Source organism: Hyperolius riggenbachi, chromosome 2 (assembly GCF_040937935.1).
Source record: "Hyperolius riggenbachi isolate aHypRig1 chromosome 2, aHypRig1.pri, whole genome shotgun sequence".
NCBI lineage: Eukaryota > Metazoa > Chordata > Amphibia > Anura > Hyperoliidae > Hyperolius > Hyperolius riggenbachi.
The window spans coordinates 447,040,965-447,062,976 of NC_090647.1; the positions used below are offsets into that span (position 1 = coordinate 447,040,965).

The following is a 22,012-nucleotide window of genomic DNA, read 5'->3' on the forward strand; positions in this document are numbered from 1 at the left end:
AACTTCGGTGCCGTCAGAAGACGGAGCTGAAGTTACTTTTGAAACACTGTAATTCGGCCTCCAGCAATAGCTGGAAGCCGAATTACAATATTCCCCACCATCCACGTGGACCTAGAGGGGGAATAGTAGTTAACCCCGCCGGGACTTGTGCAGGAGCAGAGTAGGCCGTATATCGTCTGTATCCTGTGCCCAAGTCTCCCAGCCGCAATTTCACATGTATGCTTGCTGTTTGGCATGCTTGGAAAACTTCTTCAGCTCCTCTTCAGCCAAGCATATAACCTGTCATCGAGTCCCCCTTCAGAGACATATTCACATCTGCATCAGATGATAAGTCTCACTGCTTCATCTACCAGACCATTCCTCCCCTCACCTAGTGTTTCCACCACACTACCCTCTAGATTGTAAGCTCGCAAGAGAAGAGTCTTCCCTCTAGTATGTCTCATTTCTATTGCACTTATTTTATCAAATAAACATGTATCAGGGTGACTGGCTGTTTTTCTACCACAAATTAACTCTGTACTATTTCTCAACTATTTATGTATGTATGGTCCTCACTACTGTCTGTTACATACTCTGCACAGCACTATGAAAGATGATGGCATTATACTAAATAAGCAATAAAAATAATATTTCGCGATCCAACTATACTGTCTGAGGGTGTTTTTAGGAGCTGGAAGGCTGCAGACTCACACCAGCAATGTCCTGATACTTGGCCTCTGAGTCACACAGCAATTTATCACTATAGAAGCATAATTATCTGCAAACACTACAGTAGCCATAAAACTACCAGAGCCACATCAATGCAGACAAGAAGACTTGGAGATATGGAGTGGAAGCTTTGAAACAGATAATGAGAGAACTGTGTGGAAGAATAACAGATTATACACTTGCAGAGGACTTGAAAAAAAAAGAAAGCTGAGGACAGAAAATGACAAAAATGGCCAAAAAAAACTAAAAGAACTGAGAGAGACCAATTGTGAGAGCGAGAGAGGGGGGAAGAGCACGGGAGAGATTTGTATTATATCTTTGGTAGCAGGAGCAGTTCATGACAGTTCTAGAATGTTAAATAATTTAGTGCTTTCTACTAATACAAAGCTCAGTGGAAAAGGTTAACTCTCTGCTGCCTAATAAGTAATACAGGAGGCAGCCAACGCTCAGCTTGCTAAAGATGTCCGAAAACTCAAAGAGAAATCAAGGGCAGTGTTATTATCCTGCTGAGACACCGAAGGGAAACCAAAGAGTATGAGAAAGGTGAATATGACAATAGCAGCCAATCACAGCTCTTTATTCTCAGCGCAGTTTTAGAGCATGAAAACCAGAACAGGATTAATGGATGAAAGGAAAACAACCTGTTTTATCTGCATGTGTTTTTTTAAAGTCTAAAATATGCCTGTAAAGAGAAAGTATTGAAGTAAGGCACCATCCAGGGATTGGGTGAGGAGTCAGAGGAAGACAGTCATGCCAGCCTCAAACATCCAAACATTGATCTAATGACTCATTGGTGCGATAGACTCAAGCATTTTGTTTAGTTAAAAGAAATTCAGCCTGCTGCGGTCAATCAAGGACGTCAAGCAATTGAAACCAGTACATTTTTAAAGAACATCTACTGGTAATAAGATTGGAAAAATTTAAGATCAACCGGCTACTTGTCAAGCAGTCAAACAATTTTATTTGGACAGCAAAATATTTTGACTTTTCACTTGGTCAATGATATGATTGAATCATACATCCAATCATTATGTTATTTACTAGCATGTAGGGAGCCTAAATCAAGTCATACAGTATATTGTCGGGTGATTTGTCAAATATTCAATTATTTATAAACATAGAATCTCACAAAAATGGGTAAAAGTGGACCTGAAGAAATCAAAAGATAAATGTACTAATAATGCAGATATCTACTCCCCCTCAGAGGTATTTAAAGTGGTAAATCTATAGAGAGAGGACTATGGAGGCTTCCATTTTTATTCCCTTTTAAAAAATGCAACTTATTTGCATCTTTTGTGAATACTTTAATAAATCCCCATATAGCTTGCCTGCCCCACCAGGAGAAGGGCCGACATCAATCCTCCTCCATTCCCCCCCCCCTTCTGTGTCCCCCTGCACAGTAGGGTGCAGTGGTGTGGCTTGAGTCAATCTCATCTGATCACGATGCATCCATGCTCCTTGGCAACCAGCTGCTTTGCCTACCCAATCTCTGCAAGTCCTGTGTAATTACGCAACATGCAAGAAAAAGGAAGTAGAGTGAGGGGCTGGCTGTCGAAGACCATGGATGCATCAGGATGAAGTGAGATTCACTTATAAGCCACTCCACTGCACTCTACTCTGCAGGGGGACAAAGGAGGGGAGCCCATGGAGAAGGAGGGATGATGTTTGCTCCCCATGTCCTCCAACTACACTAAACGATATTCAGCCCCGGAGCCTCGATCACTTACCAGGTGCCATCCCTCTCATGGTGACACCTGGTGCACCACAACCACCCCCCCTCCCCCCCAGCTTAGTATGCCACTGCTAAATAGTGTTGTTATTGTTATCTATTTAAATCAGCAACCACTGTAACAGACTAGAGGCCCTGGCCGTGGAATACAGGACAGCACGTCTCAGGGAGGAGTGGCCAGCCTGAGTTACGCTGCTAGGGCCGCTAGTCTGTCACTGTGGTTGCCGATGTTTTAATAAACTCTACATTGGAGACAAGCCTGGAGAGAGGTCTTTTCTTTCTGCAAAGCTATACTATATGCAATCGGGCAAGTGGCCAGCTGGTGAGTCAGTGCATTCATGAGGGGGAAATGCATACTTATCTTCCCCCATTTCAGTGGTGGCACATCCTGCTAGAATTGCATCCTGCTGGGTGCCTAATTATCTTTTAAACTAGCAGTACTTAACACTATCTACAACTTTTAACTTAATTTTGGGGCATCCTTCTGTCCCGTGCCTGGGAAAGGCTGGACTGGATGAAGAGGCACAGATTGTTTAGATAATTGTTAACTATTTGCAAGTATTTACATTTGTGTCAATGGATGTCTTTAAATTACCACCATCTGATCTAATCAAAAGGTCAAAAATACGTTTGGCTTTATATCAGCTGCTAAGTGACCTGATAATCTGATCATTCTTATCCAACCTATGGACAAGGCTCTGCAGATTTTCAAATCCATTCTGGCTCAACTGCGGCAACACATCTATATGCTAAACACAATTTTACCTATCTGAAAAACATATTAAAACCTAATGTTTCCTATATTTAATTAAAATGCCTGTGTCTGCAGACATCTCAATACAATTCTGGGGAGGTGAACTGGGAATCCCTGAAAACCATGCATAGCCATTATTTGTCTCTAATCAGTGTTATGGTCTACCCCCTTTCCCCAGACTGATATAACAACTACATACTATACACACACATCACCCCACCACAACCTGACATGTTTCATCCCTTTAAAAGAGGGGCTTCATCAGGGGCAAATATGAAAGTGCTAGGTGCTACCAGTGTCAATACATAAAGTGAAACATCAAAGAAAATAAAAAACAGAGATGCAAATCTGCAGCATATCTTCAAAGCTCTCTGTGCAGGCTAACAATGTATTGACACTAGAGCCCCTGATACACGGTGTTGATTGGGAGTCCAAGGTGATGGTGGATGCCTAAGCTTGATGCAGTCAGCGCTATGAAGTATATGCTTTTACTTTTATGCATATGAGTCCTAAGGATTAAGAAGATTTGAGGGAGCAGAGTGCCAGTGGTTAAAGCTATCACGCTAGGATCTTTCTATTCACAAGATTGGGGGGACAATAGGTGCCTTGCCTGGGACACCAAAATGGCCAGAAACAGCCCTGCCTGACTGTATCTATACACAGTCAGTTTGTGATACAGGTTCCTTTCAAAGTTGCTTTAGGAAAAAGTCTGCGTGCATCTCTCTGTGCCTTCAGCTGGAGAGCTTCTTCTTGTCACCACTCTTGTCTCACTTTCTAACTTGCATCCAGCCAGACATGTCTTGGCTCAGCAACATTTCAAGGCCTGCAGATTGTGCTTAGGAGAGATGACGCTGCGCGGCCCAACGGCAGTGCGTGGGAAGCATTGTAGCAGCTGGGTGCCTTATTCAGTAATGTCGGGCCTCCCGCAGTGAGTCACAATCTCCCCGTGACATGCTCAGCAGCTGCCACCTGTACAAAGTCATGATTCACACAAGCACACGAAGCTCTCGCCACCAGCTAGCAGGGAGAACACCCACCCCCAGCCTGACACTGCATGCACTCCCTCCCTGTTCAATGTACACTCATCCCTCTGCCTGGCTGCGTGGAATCCTCTTCTGGCATTTCCCTGCCTGCTTTTAGGATAAAACAAAAATGTGTTTTGATGTCTCTTAAAAGAAATAAACAACCACTGTTCTGTCAGAGATAATCCTGAGGCACAGCAAGAGGCAGAGTGACAGCAAATACTGTAGTGTGCATACAGTAATGCTCTTCAGCCATGAAACTGCAGAAATAAATGCCACCTATATATCTCGTAATGGGATAGATAAATAAATACAAGATATGAATCAATTTATCTGTGCCTGCTCAGAGGGCATAGCAACATCCAAGAAACAGCTGCCTCTGGGCTTCAGTATAAATTCAGTGCTTATTGGGGTGCCATCATACAACTGAACAGTGTGTAAAAGGATGATTTCTCAAGACAGTTACATAAAAATATATCCCAAAGAGTTACCCATAGAGATCGGGACTTGGGGTCCTTTGGGAAAGAGTTGGGGGCCGGGTGCTGTAAAGATGCATTGCTAGGCTACAGCCTCGGGATGCGTTCTACTACTATGGAGGTAGTAGAAAGAACAACAGAGTGGCTTTGTGTCCTGATATCTATGGGTGACACAGTGACCGTCCCCAATAGAGTTTGGGACTTGGGCCTTTGGGCAAGAGTTGGGGTTTGGGAGCTGTACAGCTGCGTTGCTAGGCTACATCCTTGTGATGCGTTCTACTACTATGCAGGTAGTAGGAAGGACTATCTTTGGGCGACACATCGGGTCTGTACACATACGTAATTCTCAGTAGAGACAGATCGACTCTAGAAAGGAATAGAGGAGAATTATATTGTTCTGTTCTTTTTACCCAGGTTGGGTCAGAACACATGTAAACATTACTGAATATTTTACTTTTTAAGCTAGTTATATCACTTTAGAAGACTTTCAAAGGACACCTGACTCGAGACAAAGCTACCTAAGGTGAGCCACATACTTCTGTGCATTGTCCATTTCTCACCTTGCTCACCCTAGTCTCCATAATCACTCCTTGACAAATGTGACTTTTGGATAAAGCCACCTTTTCAGACAGGAAGGCATACTTGCAGCGATGTTCCCTCCTATCACCCTCCAATTCCAATCTGATCCCTGCCTTAAGGGGCAGAGAAGAGAAGGGAATGGGAGGGCGATAGGCAGAAACATAGCAGCAAGCCTGCTTCTTCCCATCTAAAAATTCAGCGATAACCAAAAATCTACTTTTTCAAGCAGTGATTACAGGGGACCAGGTGATGATGTGAGCAACAAACAATGCAGAGAGGTATGTGGATCAGGGACAGAATTTATTTTTAACAGTTGGTATCTAAACCACCTATTGGTCCGCAACCACAGATGCAGTGGCGTAGCTAAGGAGTTGTGGGCCCCGATGCAAGTTTTACAATGGGGCCCCCCAAGCACTCTATATATAGCAATTGATACGGCACTCCAAAACCTGCCAATGGCAACTACTGTGTCTGAGATGCAATTAGGGGATGGGGAACAGTTTGTTAATAATTACCACTGTTCAAAGTATCTATAGAAGTGATTATTATGAGCACAGGACCAATAGAGAGTGAATACTGTGGTTGAAGGAGGGCCCTTCGGAGCCCCTCTGGCCCAAGGGCCCTGATGCGGTGGCTACCTCTGCAACCCCTATTGCTACGCCCCTGCACAGATGTCCTGATTTAGACGCTTGAACATGCTGAAGGTGCTCAGCAGTCAGCAGCATTGGTGTTTCTTTTTTTTTTTCATATGTGAGAAATACGCTTCAACAAATCAAGTAATCCACAGAGACTTCAACTATACACCATCTTGAATGATTAATATCCTGTGGGCCAAATCAATCTTGTAAACCTGTACCATCAGTTTCATAGTCATCATATGTATCTTAAGTTCCATATGGCCACTTTTAACAGCGGAAGGCAAGGATCCAATTTCTTTAGGAAACTGGGCAGCACAGTTACTTTATTTCTCATTCACTTTCATACTTCCAAAAACAATGAACGGTCTCATTCCACTGAGAATACATGCACCAATATTGACATTGTGCATACCTGTATGGCAACAGTGCCATAGGGAGAAGAAACAGTCACTGGAACCAGTGTATAAACCCTTGTGTCCTCTTATATGCAGACAACATAGAGGGTCTTATCCACTGAGGTAGTTCTTTCAACTAGGCTGGCGCACACCTGTGCTACCATGCTGCCTTGGTCTTCCAAAACCTAAGGAAGGAGGCAATTCAAAGCAAAAAACACAAATTGACACTCATTGTGCTTGGGAAGCAACTCCACTCACTCCATACTTCTTGCTAGTGGTGTTTGAATTCAGGACATTGTTCCGATTTCACCCAAACACCACATTTCAGCACTGAACCTGCAAACAGGGTCGGGGGAGGTCACTTACTTGCACCTTACGGCACATTTCAAGTGACTCAACACTTTCTCCTTCCAAAGCCAAAAGTAGGAAGTATCTGAGTCACGCAAAATGTGCTGTGGAGCACATGTAAGTGAACGCCCCCTAACCCTGTCCACAGGTTCAGTGCTGAATGGTGCTGAAGTGTGGGGTTTGGGTGAATTCGGAATGATGTTCTACATTTGAACACCAACACTACTTCATGCACAGAACTCTAGGCCACATGACTGACTTTTTCCCAAGGTAATTTATTTGTACTAGTTGCATCAAGTATAACAATTATATTTGGTGGTCTAGTACTCTATTTTGCTTTACTAAGAATAAAAATCTGGGAAAGTGAACTAGGGCTTTAAATTGTTAAATGTAATGTAAATAAAGCTAGCATCATCACTTGAATATGTGCTCATGTTATTGTCCTGCTCTCTGCTGCACAGCAATACTCAGACTACGAAGATGGCCAGTGATTAAGCTATATTGTGCAGTAAAGTAAGGTCAGCCGATCCAGCTATGCAATCTGGAAGGGGCCTCTGGTCCACAATACTGACTGAACAGCTTTACAAATCATAGGGTAATTAAGAGAGTTCATGTATATACCATCTGTGTATTTTTGCTGTTTGCCTAAAATTCAGCTTTAAAGTTCCATCTGTTTTCGCAATTTCCTCTGCAACTTGCACTTAAAATAGAAGAGACAGAGCAGCCTACTGCTATAGAATTATGATAAATGCGGAACATTGTTTCTTAGCAAAATTGACATTGCAGTGGGAGGGCAAAAAGGTAGTAGATATGAAAGCCTGAGGAGCGAGAGCGTCTCCCCAGGGAATAGACAGCTAGAAGCACTACTAAATCTAATTATATCCTCTGTACAGACCAGGAGGAGCTGGGTCCTTCTTCACCCTCCAAACAATCACCTATAAAATAGGGTGCTTTACAATGAAAGAAACAATTATCCGCATTTAATTGGTAGTAGTGACAACCACTGGCACAGCTCCAACAAACTGCACAAGTCCCATTCATGTTCTTTTAGGACTGGTAATAATCAGCCAGCAGCAGACAAGAGGAATATACAGGCAAGTGTGAATGAGTGATATGTACACACATTCACTAAAGAGACAAATACCCCTGGGTATTGAAAGCACATACAAATAGCTAAAAGAGCCACAATAACAACCTGCTTTACTAGATTTTATTATCCCCAATAGCTACCTCCCAACATTTTGAGATAAGAAAGAGGGACACTTATGCCACACCCCTAACCACACCCCATGGCACACCCCTAGTCCCACATACCATAAAGTTTCATAAGATAAATATGTTATTTTATGATTCAAACCACATTGGTCCTTTCTATCCAGGTTCATTTCCTTCATATTAACATTTGAAAATAAGAAATCATATCAATTTAAAGGATGATAAGAAAGTTTGGAGCCAATTATACACATTTTTTCAGGAGAAAAATCATATTTACATCATCAGTATTTACATCAGTCCTGACAGAGGGACAAATGAGGAAGAAAGAGGGACAGAGGGATTAGGTTCCCAAAGAGGGACTGTCTCTCCAAAAGAGGGACAGTTGAGAGGTATTCAATAGCGGTATTAAAAGTAGAAATTATAGTATTGTCACTCGTGCTAATAAGCTGTGTACACAGCAGCCCCCAATACCCTTCCAACGCCTCGACCAGCGATCACCTGGTGGTAACTGAGAACTTTGTTCTCTCCACTCACCCTGCCTGCTGCAGGACATACCTTCTACACCGCTCCATTAGGCTTTCTTCCAGTATAAAGAAGTCCGAATGCCAGTGTGAGTAAAGTACCAATTATAGGTGCAATTTTTATGACTAGTTCTAAAATATGATTGTTAAATAGGGATTTGAAATAATCCTTTGACACTGACAGCATTGAGAAGAACCTCATAGCTCATGAGCTGCGAATAAGAAAACTGGTGGGGTCTCCAGGCATGCACAGTCAATCTGCATAACCTCTCTGTACACGCTCCCACACGGCTAAGTGTAGCAGCCATCGCCAGGAGCAACCTAGACATACACAGTTCTGAATGTTTATAAACTGCGCATGCCCAGGATGCTCTTGGCCATAGCTGTTGTGCAAGGCCTTGCAGGAGAAGGTACCACGAGGGTGCACAGAGTGGACAACGCATGCACCGGGCTCCAACTGGTACCAGTCGGCCCTCACTCTGTCCCCTCATTCCACCTCTTTCTCTGCTTTGAAGTTATTCAACCGGCAGGTTGAATAAACCTTCGGGACTCCTTATGCAGGTTTGTGCATGTGCAGTATGTCTGCCTTTGAAAACACTCAGGGACACAAGTGCTTTCAGAGCCTTATGAGGTCATGTGAAGGCACGTAATTTCAATATGGGACAGCGGTGGACTGAGGGCACAGAGGGAGGACTAGGAAGGGTCTATGAGATCCAAAGCCTTCTCTCTACATAGGTGACTTTCTACCTCTTTGGGGGTTTTTCTTTGCTTCAGGGTTACTTTAACTGATTGACAAACAATCACCACCACAAATGTAGCGATCAGATTGCTAACTGAAAAAAATATTACATCTAAAAGGCTGACATTTGTGAAATGTACTAAACGAACATCCTGACTCATCCCTACTGTCTATAATGCTAGACATCTGCTGTGGTATTAACAAATGGCATCACTAAACGGAGCTGCCTGTAGTAGTTTTCAAGTACACGTTTGTTCCGTGTGTGCTGTTTACACTGTAAATAGGTTGATGAAGTCACAAGCATTGCTCTTTGTGTGGAGAATATTTATCTACAAGTCTGGAGACATATGTCTTAGAGTGTTGTGCCAACTACCCTAGCAAGATCCTAGCTAGCTCGGAGCAGGAACAACTTCATAAGCAAGCTGTCTAATGGAAAACATTGTGTGAATAGCTGGCGTTTTGAAGGCAAAGGGAAACATCCTCAATGTATGTTTCTATCTAAATGCCACCATACACTATTACATGTTTTAATAGTTTAGGTGTTTGACTTAATAAGAAACATTTCAATTATTAATACTGGCTAAAATCTCAGATCATTAAGATTAATATTAGATTGAACTATTGGTTGAATATTGACTATGAAAGGCCATTCTTTTCCAGATGGATGCAGGTGGGAGCAGGTGAAGAGCTGGGAGGCGCAGTGCTGCAGTGAGGTTTCCTACACACCACTGATTGGTGGTGTTGGTGTTTGAAATTGGAACATCGCTCTGAATTCGCCCGGACACCAGACTTTAGAACCAATCAGCACAGAACCTGTGGACAGGGACAGGGGGAGGTCACTTGTGCTTCACGTCACGTTTCACATGACTCCACAGTTCCTCCTTTAAAAGCCAAAAGAAGGAAGTATCAGAGTCCCGTGAAATGCAACATGAAGAACAAGTAAGTGAACTTCCCTTGACCCTTTCAAGTGGGTTTGGGTGAGTTCGGAACAATGTTCCAAATTTGAACACCAACCTTACTGACTGGTACTGGCTGTTGCGGTCAGATAAAGTGGTGCACGGTCAGGTAAATAATGTATATCAGTCAAAAATCGATAGCCTACATGTTCTTGGCCCACATAATTATATACAGATTATACTTAATAATCCGAAGCCTGTGTTTCTTAAGCTTGCCAGTGAACATCTAAATGATTCAGAGAAGGCTTGGGAGAAGATGCTATTGCCAGATGAGACCAAAATCGAGCTTTCTAGCATTAACAAGAACCAGTATGTTTGTAGGAAGAGAACACTGAGAAGTACTGCAAACACCATCCCCACAGTCAAGCATGGAGTGGAGACATTTTACTCTGGGGGTGTTGTTCTGTCTTTTTGTTTCAAGCACAGAGATGCTGCTTGGCTCTCTGATGAATAGTCTGCTCTGGTCTAGTCGCCTTTTGAACGAGATCCAACATGGCATACCACCAACATCGTGATGATTTGCTCTAGATTTTCACCCAAATGATCACATAGATCACTTCCGGCAAGGAAAAACTATTGTGTGTGCACAGCTTATTGGCAGCACCCACTGCTCATCTCTTCTTCACACACATAAATATGAATGCCTGGCTGAGAAAACTGTTCATGCTTATATGTCAACCTGGCAGGTCATCCTTGCAAGAATGGCCACTCCTGAACGTCTGTGGTAGACTTTTCTGAGACCTGGACCACTACTGGAACTTAAACTTAAAGCAAAATTGTCACCATATTCCTCCTCTTCCACTTATTTCCCTGCCTAGCTGATCACTTGTGTTTACAAACAAGGCTGAGGTGACTCAGTGATTGGATGTGTAAATAAAAAAAAAAAAGACTCTGGGAGGAGGGCAGCTAATGAATACACAATGAGCAAGAGAAAGGAGGGGGGAAAAAAGAGTCAGGGAGGATATGATGTCAGCATTAGCGTGGCAAGATTGCCACTGCCTAGAATAGGATTTTCTGCTTTTCCTTTGTAAAATTCACAGGATTCATTACGTGGAATGGATAGCACAATACATCTGTTATGTAAGTAGAGGTAGTATTTATCTACTTATATATGTGTTTTTTATTTCTAGGTTAGCATGGGTGTCGCTTGTTCTTTAAGGTCATCCAATACATGGGACATCTTAAGGTGGCCATTAATAATTCAATCATTTTCATCCAATCTTACCATTTCTATGTAATATAAAAGACTGCCTAAAGTATCCACTCAATATATTCACTCAGTTTACTCCTTTGCTACATAGATTTGGTAAGATTGGATGAAAAAGATTGGATCATTAGTGACCACCATTAGGATCCTCCAAGGGGACCAGTTCTGGGATACATCCTGAAGCCCCCCTGACAGCCTACCTGACTGAAGCATCCATGTGGATAAGGATAAGGGAGGAAATCCTCCAGGAGATCTGATACTAACTGCACAGATTGTTAATTTGCGAATGTACATTTATAACTCTCCAAGACCCCAAAACCTGTAGATAAATGATGACTGGTTTCCCTATATAGGCCTTTTACTGTGTAATCTAGCTAACAACCCTTTTTGTTTTTCATGCCGACAAACAAATTACACGTGGCTGCCCACACAGAAAGTGTCACTTTGAAAGCTTAGCTTAAAACTCTTTGCACTGGTAGCTAAAAAGGTAGCCTAAGCAGACAATAGTGCCAGAAAGTTTGCCTCATTTCAGCAAACAGCAAGTTATTTTCTTGTCAGTCTTGCTGAAATGGATAATTGCTGTACTAATTGCAATCACCTCCAAAGAGCTGGAGCGAAAGATGTGTCAGCCCAGTTCTTCAAGATTACAAATTCAATTTTTTGGTGATTTTGTTTAATGGCTTTATTTTGCACAGATGTATGTATTCGTTATTTTTTACTATTACTTATGCTACTACTACCATAATATATAAACTGCAGTTTTCGTGTGGAGAACCTCAGGTAAAATAAAAAAACCTGATACGTACCAAAAAAAAAGGATTACTCCAAAGACTTTCCATGTCCTCCTGCCAACCACCATGGCTGCCTGGGATCTTCATGAAGATGGAGTCAGCTCTCTTCTTCATGCACAAATGTGTCCGAGCTGCAGATGCGCAAGTACAGCCGCACCTGCTCAGTAGCACGCAGTATGAACGCACTCATGCATGAAGAAGAATGCTGTCACAATCAGAAATCAAACAAGTTCTTGTCAGATTTTTTCGGGGATCCCAGTGGCAACAGTGATCCAGATGAAGGTGTGAGAAGTCTCCACAGCATCCAGAGGTTCCCTTCCTCAGTTCTTCTTCTTAAGTAAGTTTCTGTTTTTTTAATCGGAGGTTTGCCTCAGGTACACTTCAAAGCAAATTAGTTTTATAAGTGTTACCTAAACCACCAGCACATACACGCAGGCACCTAGATGTAGAACGTGGCACATACAGTAACACTTGAGTGCTGGTACTTGGCTATTACTTTATTGAAGTGCCAGCACTTGAGCGGTTTACAACCACTTGGGGGTAGGAATGGTTAATTTAGACACTGTTCTTAAGCCCCGATATAGCCACAGCTATAGTTGAAAAAGCTGCAGCCCCAGGTATTTGGACTTGGCACCAGGAGTGAAGAACATGAAAGGTCAGTATTGGTTATGGTTTCATCAGGAAGAGGTTAACCTTAAGTGGGAGGTTATGGTAAGGCATCAGTGCTAGGGGCTAGGATTAGGCATTGGTGCAGAGAGCTTCTACCATGAGGATCGGTAAGAGGAATGACGGGAAAGAAACTGCAAAAGCTGAGATGAAAAGTATGCTGCATAGCAGAATGATTGTGCTCATGCAACACTAAACAATGTGAAATAAAAAATAACCCCTAGATGTACCTGAATGCATGTTCACACAACGGGCAGAGAGGCCCCGGGTGTCCTGAATCAAGGTCATTAAAACAGCAACATTTTCAGTTTCTTAGTTGACTCATCCTTCCTGCAATTAGCGCCATACTCTCCTGTCTGGAAGGCTTGAAAAGTGGGAAGGACAGAGCTGATTCAGGGCTTATAAAATGACTTAAAGTGTACCAGAGCCAAAGCTTAGGTACAAATGGGATACTTGCCTAGAGAGATTGAAGCTTCAGGATCCTATTGAGGCTTCCCCCGGTGCTCTGATGTCTCCCGTTTCAGAGCGTGCCCCCCCCCCCCCCTGAAAATTAGCGACAAGGCATTGTCGATAATTATATCAGGGCCACACAGCTCCTCTTCTTGCAGTGTGGCCACGCAGTAGCCGTGTGAGCCATCCTGCACATGTGCAGTAAGTTGGAGCTGCAGGCTCTGTGCTACTGCACATGCAGGGCTGTGCTCAAATGTCTACTGCGTGGCCACACTGCAAGAAGAGGAACTGCATAGCCTCGATGTTGAGAGGGGCTGTGCTCAGTGACCACGCTGCAAGAAGAGGAACTGCATGGCCTTGATATGGAGAGGGGCTGTACTCAGTGAGGGGTGACATCGGACCACCAAGGGAAGCCTCAATAAGTCCTGAGGCTTTCCTCTCTTTAGGTGAGTATCTTATTTTGATCCCAAGCTTCGGCTCGGGATCACTTTAAGCCAGTCTCCTTTTCATCCTCTCGGTACTCAAATAGCTACATCTAAGTGCCTGCGTGGCAAAGGCTCATTTGAAGAAAAGCACCAGTAGCTTCAGATAAAATGGAGACAATTTTTAAAAATTAATCCTCATTGAGCTCTGGAAGGTCTAGTTACTGTGAGCAAATTAGAGGGTTTTCGCAGTGCTAACCACAACACTCCTCTCACATAACAGTACTCCAGCCTCTGCAATGTTGTCTTGAGGATGATATTATAGAAGGTTGTGGCTGCATTTTCACTTTCCAGAATGACAGACAAGAATAGGGAATTGTCAAGACTCAATGAGGAGTCACTTTTAAAAACCTAACATCTAACTTAGGCCTGGGTACAGACATACAAGTGCGGTTCCACATCGAAGGGCAGTCTGAGTGCACTTGAGGCTCTATAAACAGTGACTGCCAGTAACCGAGCTTTGATAATGTACATTTACTTATGCTAAGCATGGGTATTTATTACTCTGAAGGAGGGAAGGGGGAAGAGCTAGCAAGTATCCTTAGCACCAGATTCTTTGTGAAAACAACAGTGACTGACTAAAAGAATAAACTCTAGCCATTATTTTCCCCAAATTCCATCAGGTAAGAAGCAGAGGTATGCCTGTGCAACCATAAGAATATACTGTAGAATTTTTTTTTTATTTTTTTTTAATCATTACCTAGAAGTATTATTTGCACATAAGTTCCTTTAGAGCATTTGAAACCTGGCTATTTTTGTAGGTACTTCAATGCAAGAATTGTTATTTGCAAATGGTAAGTCATCTCTGAATGTAGATGCAAAACAGAAATGTGCCTTCTTAAAACAGAAGGTTGGAGTGAGCATATGAGGTGTTCATGAGCTATGAGTACACAAATAGGCAACAGAGCCCAAAAATGGTGTAGTACGTTAGATTACAGGTGTCAGGTAATCGAGGACTGAGGCGGCTTCTGAGCTCTTTTTGAAATGCCAGCGCTTTCAAAAGCACTTGGCTAACGTTTCTCTATGGGATGGATCACACCAGAGCAATGTGATTTTTCCCGAAACACAAACGTCGGTCCTGCAGCATTTCTGAGGCAATTCAGCCTCAATGTTAAGTATAGGAAAGTGGAAAATCGTTCTGAAAAGCGCTAGATCAGACTAATTTTCCAAGCGTTTTTGTTACATAACCAGTACACTAGCAGTTGTTCTGTATCTAAAAAAAAAGTGCTACACAAAACGCTCCAAAAATCGCTAGGTAAAAATGTAAAATTGATAGGCACATGCCTAGAATCGTCTTGAAAAATCACGTAAAAGAGCTGATAGTTTGCGACTACGCTAGTGCTTTTAGGTGTGCACCGGCCCAAAGATGAATGAATTATACTCACAAACATAGGTTACCGTTCAGGCAACTACTACATAGGCAGATGGGGAGATTAGACCTGACCCCACTCAGGTTAAGAAGTCATTCTCTGTAGACAGGAAACAAAGGGGGTTGCACCCCTCCACCAAGGGTGAACGATAATATGAACAGTTAGTTGTAAAAGGGGCACCAGTACAAGTATAACATGTATTAAAAACTGTTTAAAAGAGGAGGTAGTGGTGGACTCACCTCCTCCATTGTGGAGTATATGAACAAAGCTACTTGTTGACAATAAGCAGTAGAATTGATGCGCATGGAGGAAAAACTCTTTAGCTATTTATTTAGGAAAGGGTTCTTTACAGTAAGAGTGATTAAGATGTGGAATGCATTGCCACAGGAAGTAGTTATGGCAAATTCTATATCTGCATTTAAAGGGAACCTAAACTGAGAAGGATATGGATTTTTCCTTTTAAAAAAATACCAGTTGCCTGACTCTCCTGCTGATCCTCTTCCTCTAATACTTTTAGCCACAGACCCTCAACAAGCATGCAGATCAGGTGCTCTGACTGAAGTCAGACTGGATTAGCTGCATGCTTGTTTCAGGTGTGTGAATCAGCCACTACTGCAACCTAAGAGATCAGCAGGACTACCAAGCAGCTGGTATTTTTTAGGAAACATCCATATCCCTCTCAGTTTAGGTTCCCTTTAAAGGAGGCTTAGATGCTTTCCTTGCAATGAAAGACATCCATGGCTATAATTACTAGGTAATGCCCAGTGGTGTTGATCCAGGGATTTTATCTGATTGCCATCTGGAGTCGGGAAGGAATTTTTTCCCTTTTGGGGCTAATTGGACCATGCCTTGTAAGGGTTTTTCGCCTTCCTCTGGATCAACAGGGATATGTGAGGGAGCAGGCTAGTGTTGTACTTTGTTCTCTGGTTGAATTCGATGGACCTATGTCTTTTTTCAACCCAAATAAGTATGTAACTATGAATTATGTCTACTTTGGAGGGGTAAGTCCACCACTACCTCCTCTTTTAAACATTTTTTTTATACATTTTATACTTGTACTCTTTGTTCCAACTTACAGTTCTTGAGCTATGAGTAGTGTGTTAACTGCATAGAAATGCAGCACATGAAATCTGAATGGGCCCTTACAACGAATTGTATACATACGGAGTTTGATATGCTAGTATTATAAAATAAAGGTATATTGCATTATCGATTGAGTTCCTCTTTATGTATCTTTAAAGTTCAATAACACTCCAAAGGTAGCCATACACTGCACATTGTTTTTTTTTTTTTTGCTTATTAGAAATTCAAGTACACAAAACATCTAATTGATTGTTAATTGAAGTGGATTTAATATTTGAAAGATTGATTTGCAATGTTGGTCTTTAGTCGAACCTAAAATATGTGATAGTTATATCAATAAAAATCAAGTAATATTTGTATAGTATATGGCCAGCTTTAGGAAAAAAAAAACAGAAATGCATTCTGAACAGGGCAATGATGGTGTCTATGGGCCTGATTTATCAAGCTGCACTGCTTACTGTGAAAGAGCGCCCACTTTGCCTGCCTTCAGTGCTCGCTGCTATGTAAGGAGCTTGCCTTCCTTAGTTACGCGCTTTGCTTACATAGCAATGCACTTAACATTAACTGTGGGTGGTCCTGTAAAGTATCGTTACCGCAATACTTCACTCGCTCACACTACTATGTTAATTTACATAGTTACACCTACGGACACAACTAAAATGTTAATACTTGCTCTTATAATATCTTGTTTGGACTATTGTAATATACTGCTTTGTGAACTATCAGACTGTAACTGCTCTAATCTGTTCTGAACTCGGCTGCTTGTCACATTCATCTCTCTTCTCACTCTTCCTCTGCTAAACTCTCTGTCAAGCTCTCCATTGGCTACCAATTAACCCGAGGATCCAGTTCAAACTCTCAACCCTAACTCCACAATCTCCATCCCCTATACGTTTCCTCACTTGTTTCCACATACTAACCCACCTGCAATCTCAGATCTGCACATGACCTTCTCTGTCCTCCTCTAGAATCACCTCCTCGCATTCACCTTGCAAGATTTTGCACATGCTTCACCCCTCCTCTGGAATCCTCTTACACAACACATCCGTCCCTCTCCAAACTTTGAAAAGCCCTCAAAACTCACTTTTTCTGTGAACCACACACTCTACTTTAGGCCATTTCCCCTTTGACCTCTGTAGTACTCCTACTAGATAACCTAAAACACATTTCCTCTAGGTATGAAAATTGTATACAACCCCACCTCTTGTTTTCCCCATTCCTTTAGATTGTAAGCTTGCGAGGCCAGGGCTTTCTCATCCTTTTGTGTCTTGGAATTTGATACACATTTAATTAATGCTAGTTTTGTCACTGTAGTTACCAATTCTGTATTTTGTACCGATTCTGTATTTTATAAATTGGTGTATATCATTGGCTGTATTATTTTGTACCCCATATTTGTTTCTTATTTTGTACAGCACCATCGAATATGTTGACACTTTATAAATCAATAATAATAACTAATCAGATTTTACTACAGATATGTACATTTCAGTCCATCACACATGCTAACTATGCTTTTGAAAGCAGTCATTAAGCACACTCTATATACAGTGGGTTGCAAAAGTATTCGGCCCCCTTGAAGTTTTCCACATTTTGTCATATTACTGCCACAAACATGAATCAATTTTATTGGAATTCCACATAAAAGACCAATACAAAGTGGTGTACACGTGAGAAGTGGAATGAAAATCATACATGATTCCAAACATTTTTTACAAATAAATAACTGCAAAGTGGTGTGTGCATAATTATTCGGCCCCCTTTGATCTGAGTGCAGTCAGTTGCCTATAGACATTGCCTGATGAGTGCTAATGACTAAATAGAGTGCACCTGTGTGTAATCAAATGTCAGTACAAATACAGCTGCTCTGTGAGGGCCTCAGAGGTTGTCTAAGAGAATATTGGGAGCAACAACACCGTGAAGTCCAAAGAACACACAAGACAGGCCAGGGATCAAGTTATTGAGACATTTAAAGCAGGCTTAGGCTACAAAAAGATTTCCAAAACCTTGAACATCCCACGGAGCACTGTTCAAGCGATCATTCAGAAATGGAAGGCGTATGGCACAACTGTAAACCTACCAAGACAAGGCCATCCACCTAAACTCACAAGCCAAACAAGGAGAGCGCTGATCAGAAATGCAGTCAAGAGGCCCATGGTGAGACAACCGAACAGAAGTCCATATTGAACCAAATATTCAAAGAATCAATGCAACTCCAAGCAAGGTGAATAATACATTTATTTAAGGAATGCTGATAAAAACAATTAAAAAACCACACACAGAGCCCAACACTCTCCGTACAGCAGACAATAAATAAGTACTATGAAAATAAATATGAAATATATATGTGTATCCCGCATGCATCATGGGAAATACTCATACCATAAACATACATGAAAATCCAAGTAGGCTGCTATGCAATAATATTTCCGTAAATACGTGGCAGTTGGTATGTAATAATGGTATCTAGTAGATATGCTTACCCCCAAGAATGCTGCTGTCCGCTGGGCGAGGCTGGGCTCACTGACAGTCAGTGAGCCCAGCCTCGCCCAGCGGACAGCAGCATTCTTGGGGGTAAGCATATCTACTAGATACCATTATTACATACCAACTGCCACGTATTTACGGAAATATTATTGCATAGCAGCCTACTTGGATTTTCATGTATGTTTATGGTATGAGTATTTCCCATGATGCATGCGGGATACACATATATATTTCATATTTATTTTCATAGTACTTATTTATTGTCTGCTGTACGGAGAGTGTTGGGCTCTGTGTGTGGTTTTTTAATTGTTTTTATCAGCATTCCTTAAATAAATGTATTATTCACCTTGCTTGGAGTTGCATTGATTCTTTGAATATTTGGTTCAATATGGACTTCTGTTCGGTTGTCTTATGATTTGTTGGTCCATGAACATGGATTTATTGTATTACTTCTTCATTGTGCTCAAGTTGTTGTTGTGAAGAGGCCCATGGTGACTCTGGACGAGCTGCAGAGAGCTACACTGTCAAATATGGTGGTGGCAGCATCATGCTCGGGGGGTGCTTCTCTTCTGCAGGGACAGGGAAGCTGTTCAGAGAGTTGATGGGAAGATGGATGGAGCCAAATACAGGGCAAACTTGGAAGAGAACCTCTTGGAGACTGCAAAAGACTTGAGACTGGGGCGGAGGTTCACCTTCCAGCAGGACAATGACCCTAAACATAAAGCCAGGGCAACAATGGAATGGTTTAAAACAAAACATATCTATGTGTTAGAATGGCCCAGTCAAAGTCCAGATCTAAATCCAATTGAGAATCTTTGGCAAGATCTGAAAACTGCTGTTCACAAACGCTGTCCATCTAATCTGACTGAGTTGGAGCTGTTTTGCAAAGAAGAATGGGCAAGGATTTCAGTCTCTAGATGTGCAAAGCTGGTAGAGACATACCCTAAAAGACTGGCAGCTGTAATTGCAGCAAAAGGTGGTTCTACAAAGTATTGACTCAGAGGGCTGAATAATTACGCACACATCACTTTGCATTTATTTATTTGTAAAAAATGTTTGGAATGATGTATGATTTTCGATCCACTTCTCACATGTACACCACTTTGTATTGGTCTTTCACGTGGAATTCCAATAAAATTAATGCATGTTTGTGGCAGTAATGTGACAAAATGTGGAAAACTTCAAGGGGGCCAACCCACTGTACATACTTACATCCATTTGCTCTGAATGCAGTTTAGTGCAACAACCATTTGCCACACATTATCTCACACAACATATGAACAAAGAAACAAAGAACTAGCCTTGAAAAGTAATGAATGTATGGCATAGCTTATACACTGCAATTATGCTTTCATTTAAGTTGTATTAATGATACATTTTAAGTGCAGCAAGATAGTTCCATGTAAAGTGTTTGGTAATAAAACACCACTTACTCTCATCGGGGTTGGGAGATGCAAGGATAGCACTGTGCTTTCTCTTCACTTCTTCTACATTCTCTGCAATGTTGTCAATGAAGCCCCTTATCTCCTCCACCTGTAGACAGAAAGGTGGACAACCACCTTAATGACTGCCAACATTTAGTTACATACCGGTATATACATTTTCAAAGGTTATAACTATTGTTTGGCTGCCAGCGTGGGAAGGACAGCACATCATGCTCCTCTGTGTTTCTCTTCTTCACACAATGTTGATGTGCAGATGGATGAGGACCAGGAGAAAGAGGTGGACTCCACCCACATGTACCTTGTTCAGCATGGATGGCTGGATACTGACTGACATGAAAGTCACAGATGAAAAACAGATAGCCTATTTCCGTGAAGGTTCTCATTTATCCATATATTCAAAGAGGCAATAATGTAACAAACACCTTTACATGTTCTTGAAAACGTTTCATCACCTCCACTCAGCCCCTTCTTCAGATCTTCTAATAAGAACATAAAAAGGTGTACCGTTAGAGCTAACTCATTTTATTTTGGACATATTATGTAGCTGTTGTTTTGGACCCTTGCTAAAAAAAAAAATAGAAAAAGTATTGACAAAAACGTTGGCATCATTCCACAAGGCAGAAGACAATAAAAAGCAACGGCTGTGGTCAGCAACCAGCATGAGAAGGCCTTCTTGTAACTGCATAGGAGGTATATGGCATGTCAGTCTGCATTCTATGTGCTTTGAATCACCTTCTCTCACATGTGTGGCCTTCAGAAATGATGTTTAACTACTTGAAGACCACTCCACGCCAATTGGCGTTGGTGCGGCGGCAGCCCCAGAATCACCTAACGCCAATGCAGTCATGGGGGCATGTTTTGCAGGAGATCGCGCGCACCGATGTGAGCTCAGTCATTAGTCTCCCAGCGACGATCGCCGCTAGGGGACTGTTAGGCATCTATTTACACTGTACAGCGTTGCGATCTACAGCAGCACTGCACTGGGGACAGCCATGTCACTCGGCTGTCCCCTTGGGAGGCTCAGAGAGTGAACGGCTCTCATAGGCTGATGTCTATGAGAGCTGATCGCTGTGATTGGCTGGCGGGAGGGAGGAGAAATCGGGGATATAAAAAACATTTAAAAAATCGTCAATTTTATTAGTAACAAAAAGATAATTAAATAAATAAATAATAAAAAAAAAACCTGCCTGCAGCAGCGATCAAATCCTGCCAATAGAAAGCTCTGTTGGTGGGCAGAAAAGGGGGGGGGGGGTTCATTTGTGTACACCTTTGTGTGGCTCTGCAGCAAGCCATTAAAGCAGAGCCCTTATTTGGAAAAAAAAATAGCCTGGTCATTGGGGAAAGGGGAGGAGGAGGTCCTTAAGTGGTTAATTATTTCAGCCTGTTTCTCACAGCTAAACACCACTCCAACATATTGAAAGGACAGCTGTGCTTTTTAACAACTATTCTGGGAAACAAAAACTTAAAGGGACTCCGAGCAGTGCATAAACTATGGAAAGATGCATACCATTTTGAAGCTCTCTTTCTCCTCTTTCCAACAATATATAAACCACCGCCCTATGCCTTTTAGTTTTCGCTATTTTCGCATTCGAAATCGCAGCAAATGCAATTTCGATCGTGAAAATAACGAAAACTAAAAGGTGTAAAGCGTCAGCTTATGTGTCGTTGGAAAGAGGAGAAAGAGAGCTTCAAAATGGTATGCATCTTTCCATAGTTTCTGCACTGCTTGGAGTCCCTTTAAGTAAACCACACCACAGATTACTGGGCAGCCAGACTCTACCAGTGGCTTGAAACATATGGGACTGTGTAGCTGTAAACCAGTCACAGTGCCTATGTTGACCCCTAACCACTGCTAAAAATGCCTAGAACATGCCTGTGAGCATCTGGACCAGGAAGTAATGGAAGAAGCTGGCCTAGTCTGATGAAACACTTATTTTTAGTCTCCAAGTTC

General features: G+C 42.1%; 1 protein-coding gene across 5 annotated transcripts in view; it reads right to left on the reverse strand.

The window, feature by feature from the left end:
• Positions 1 to 22,012, reverse strand: part of STX1A (syntaxin 1A) — a 202,228-nt gene that overhangs the window by 66,534 nt on the left and 113,682 nt on the right. For all 5 annotated transcript variants that reach the window (XM_068270027.1, XM_068270030.1, XM_068270029.1 and 2 more), the window contains exon 3: positions 20,050 to 20,149. In XM_068270027.1, the coding sequence (XP_068126128.1) occupies positions 20,050 to 20,149 (100 nt within the window). The remainder of the gene's footprint in view (positions 1 to 20,049; positions 20,150 to 22,012) is intronic.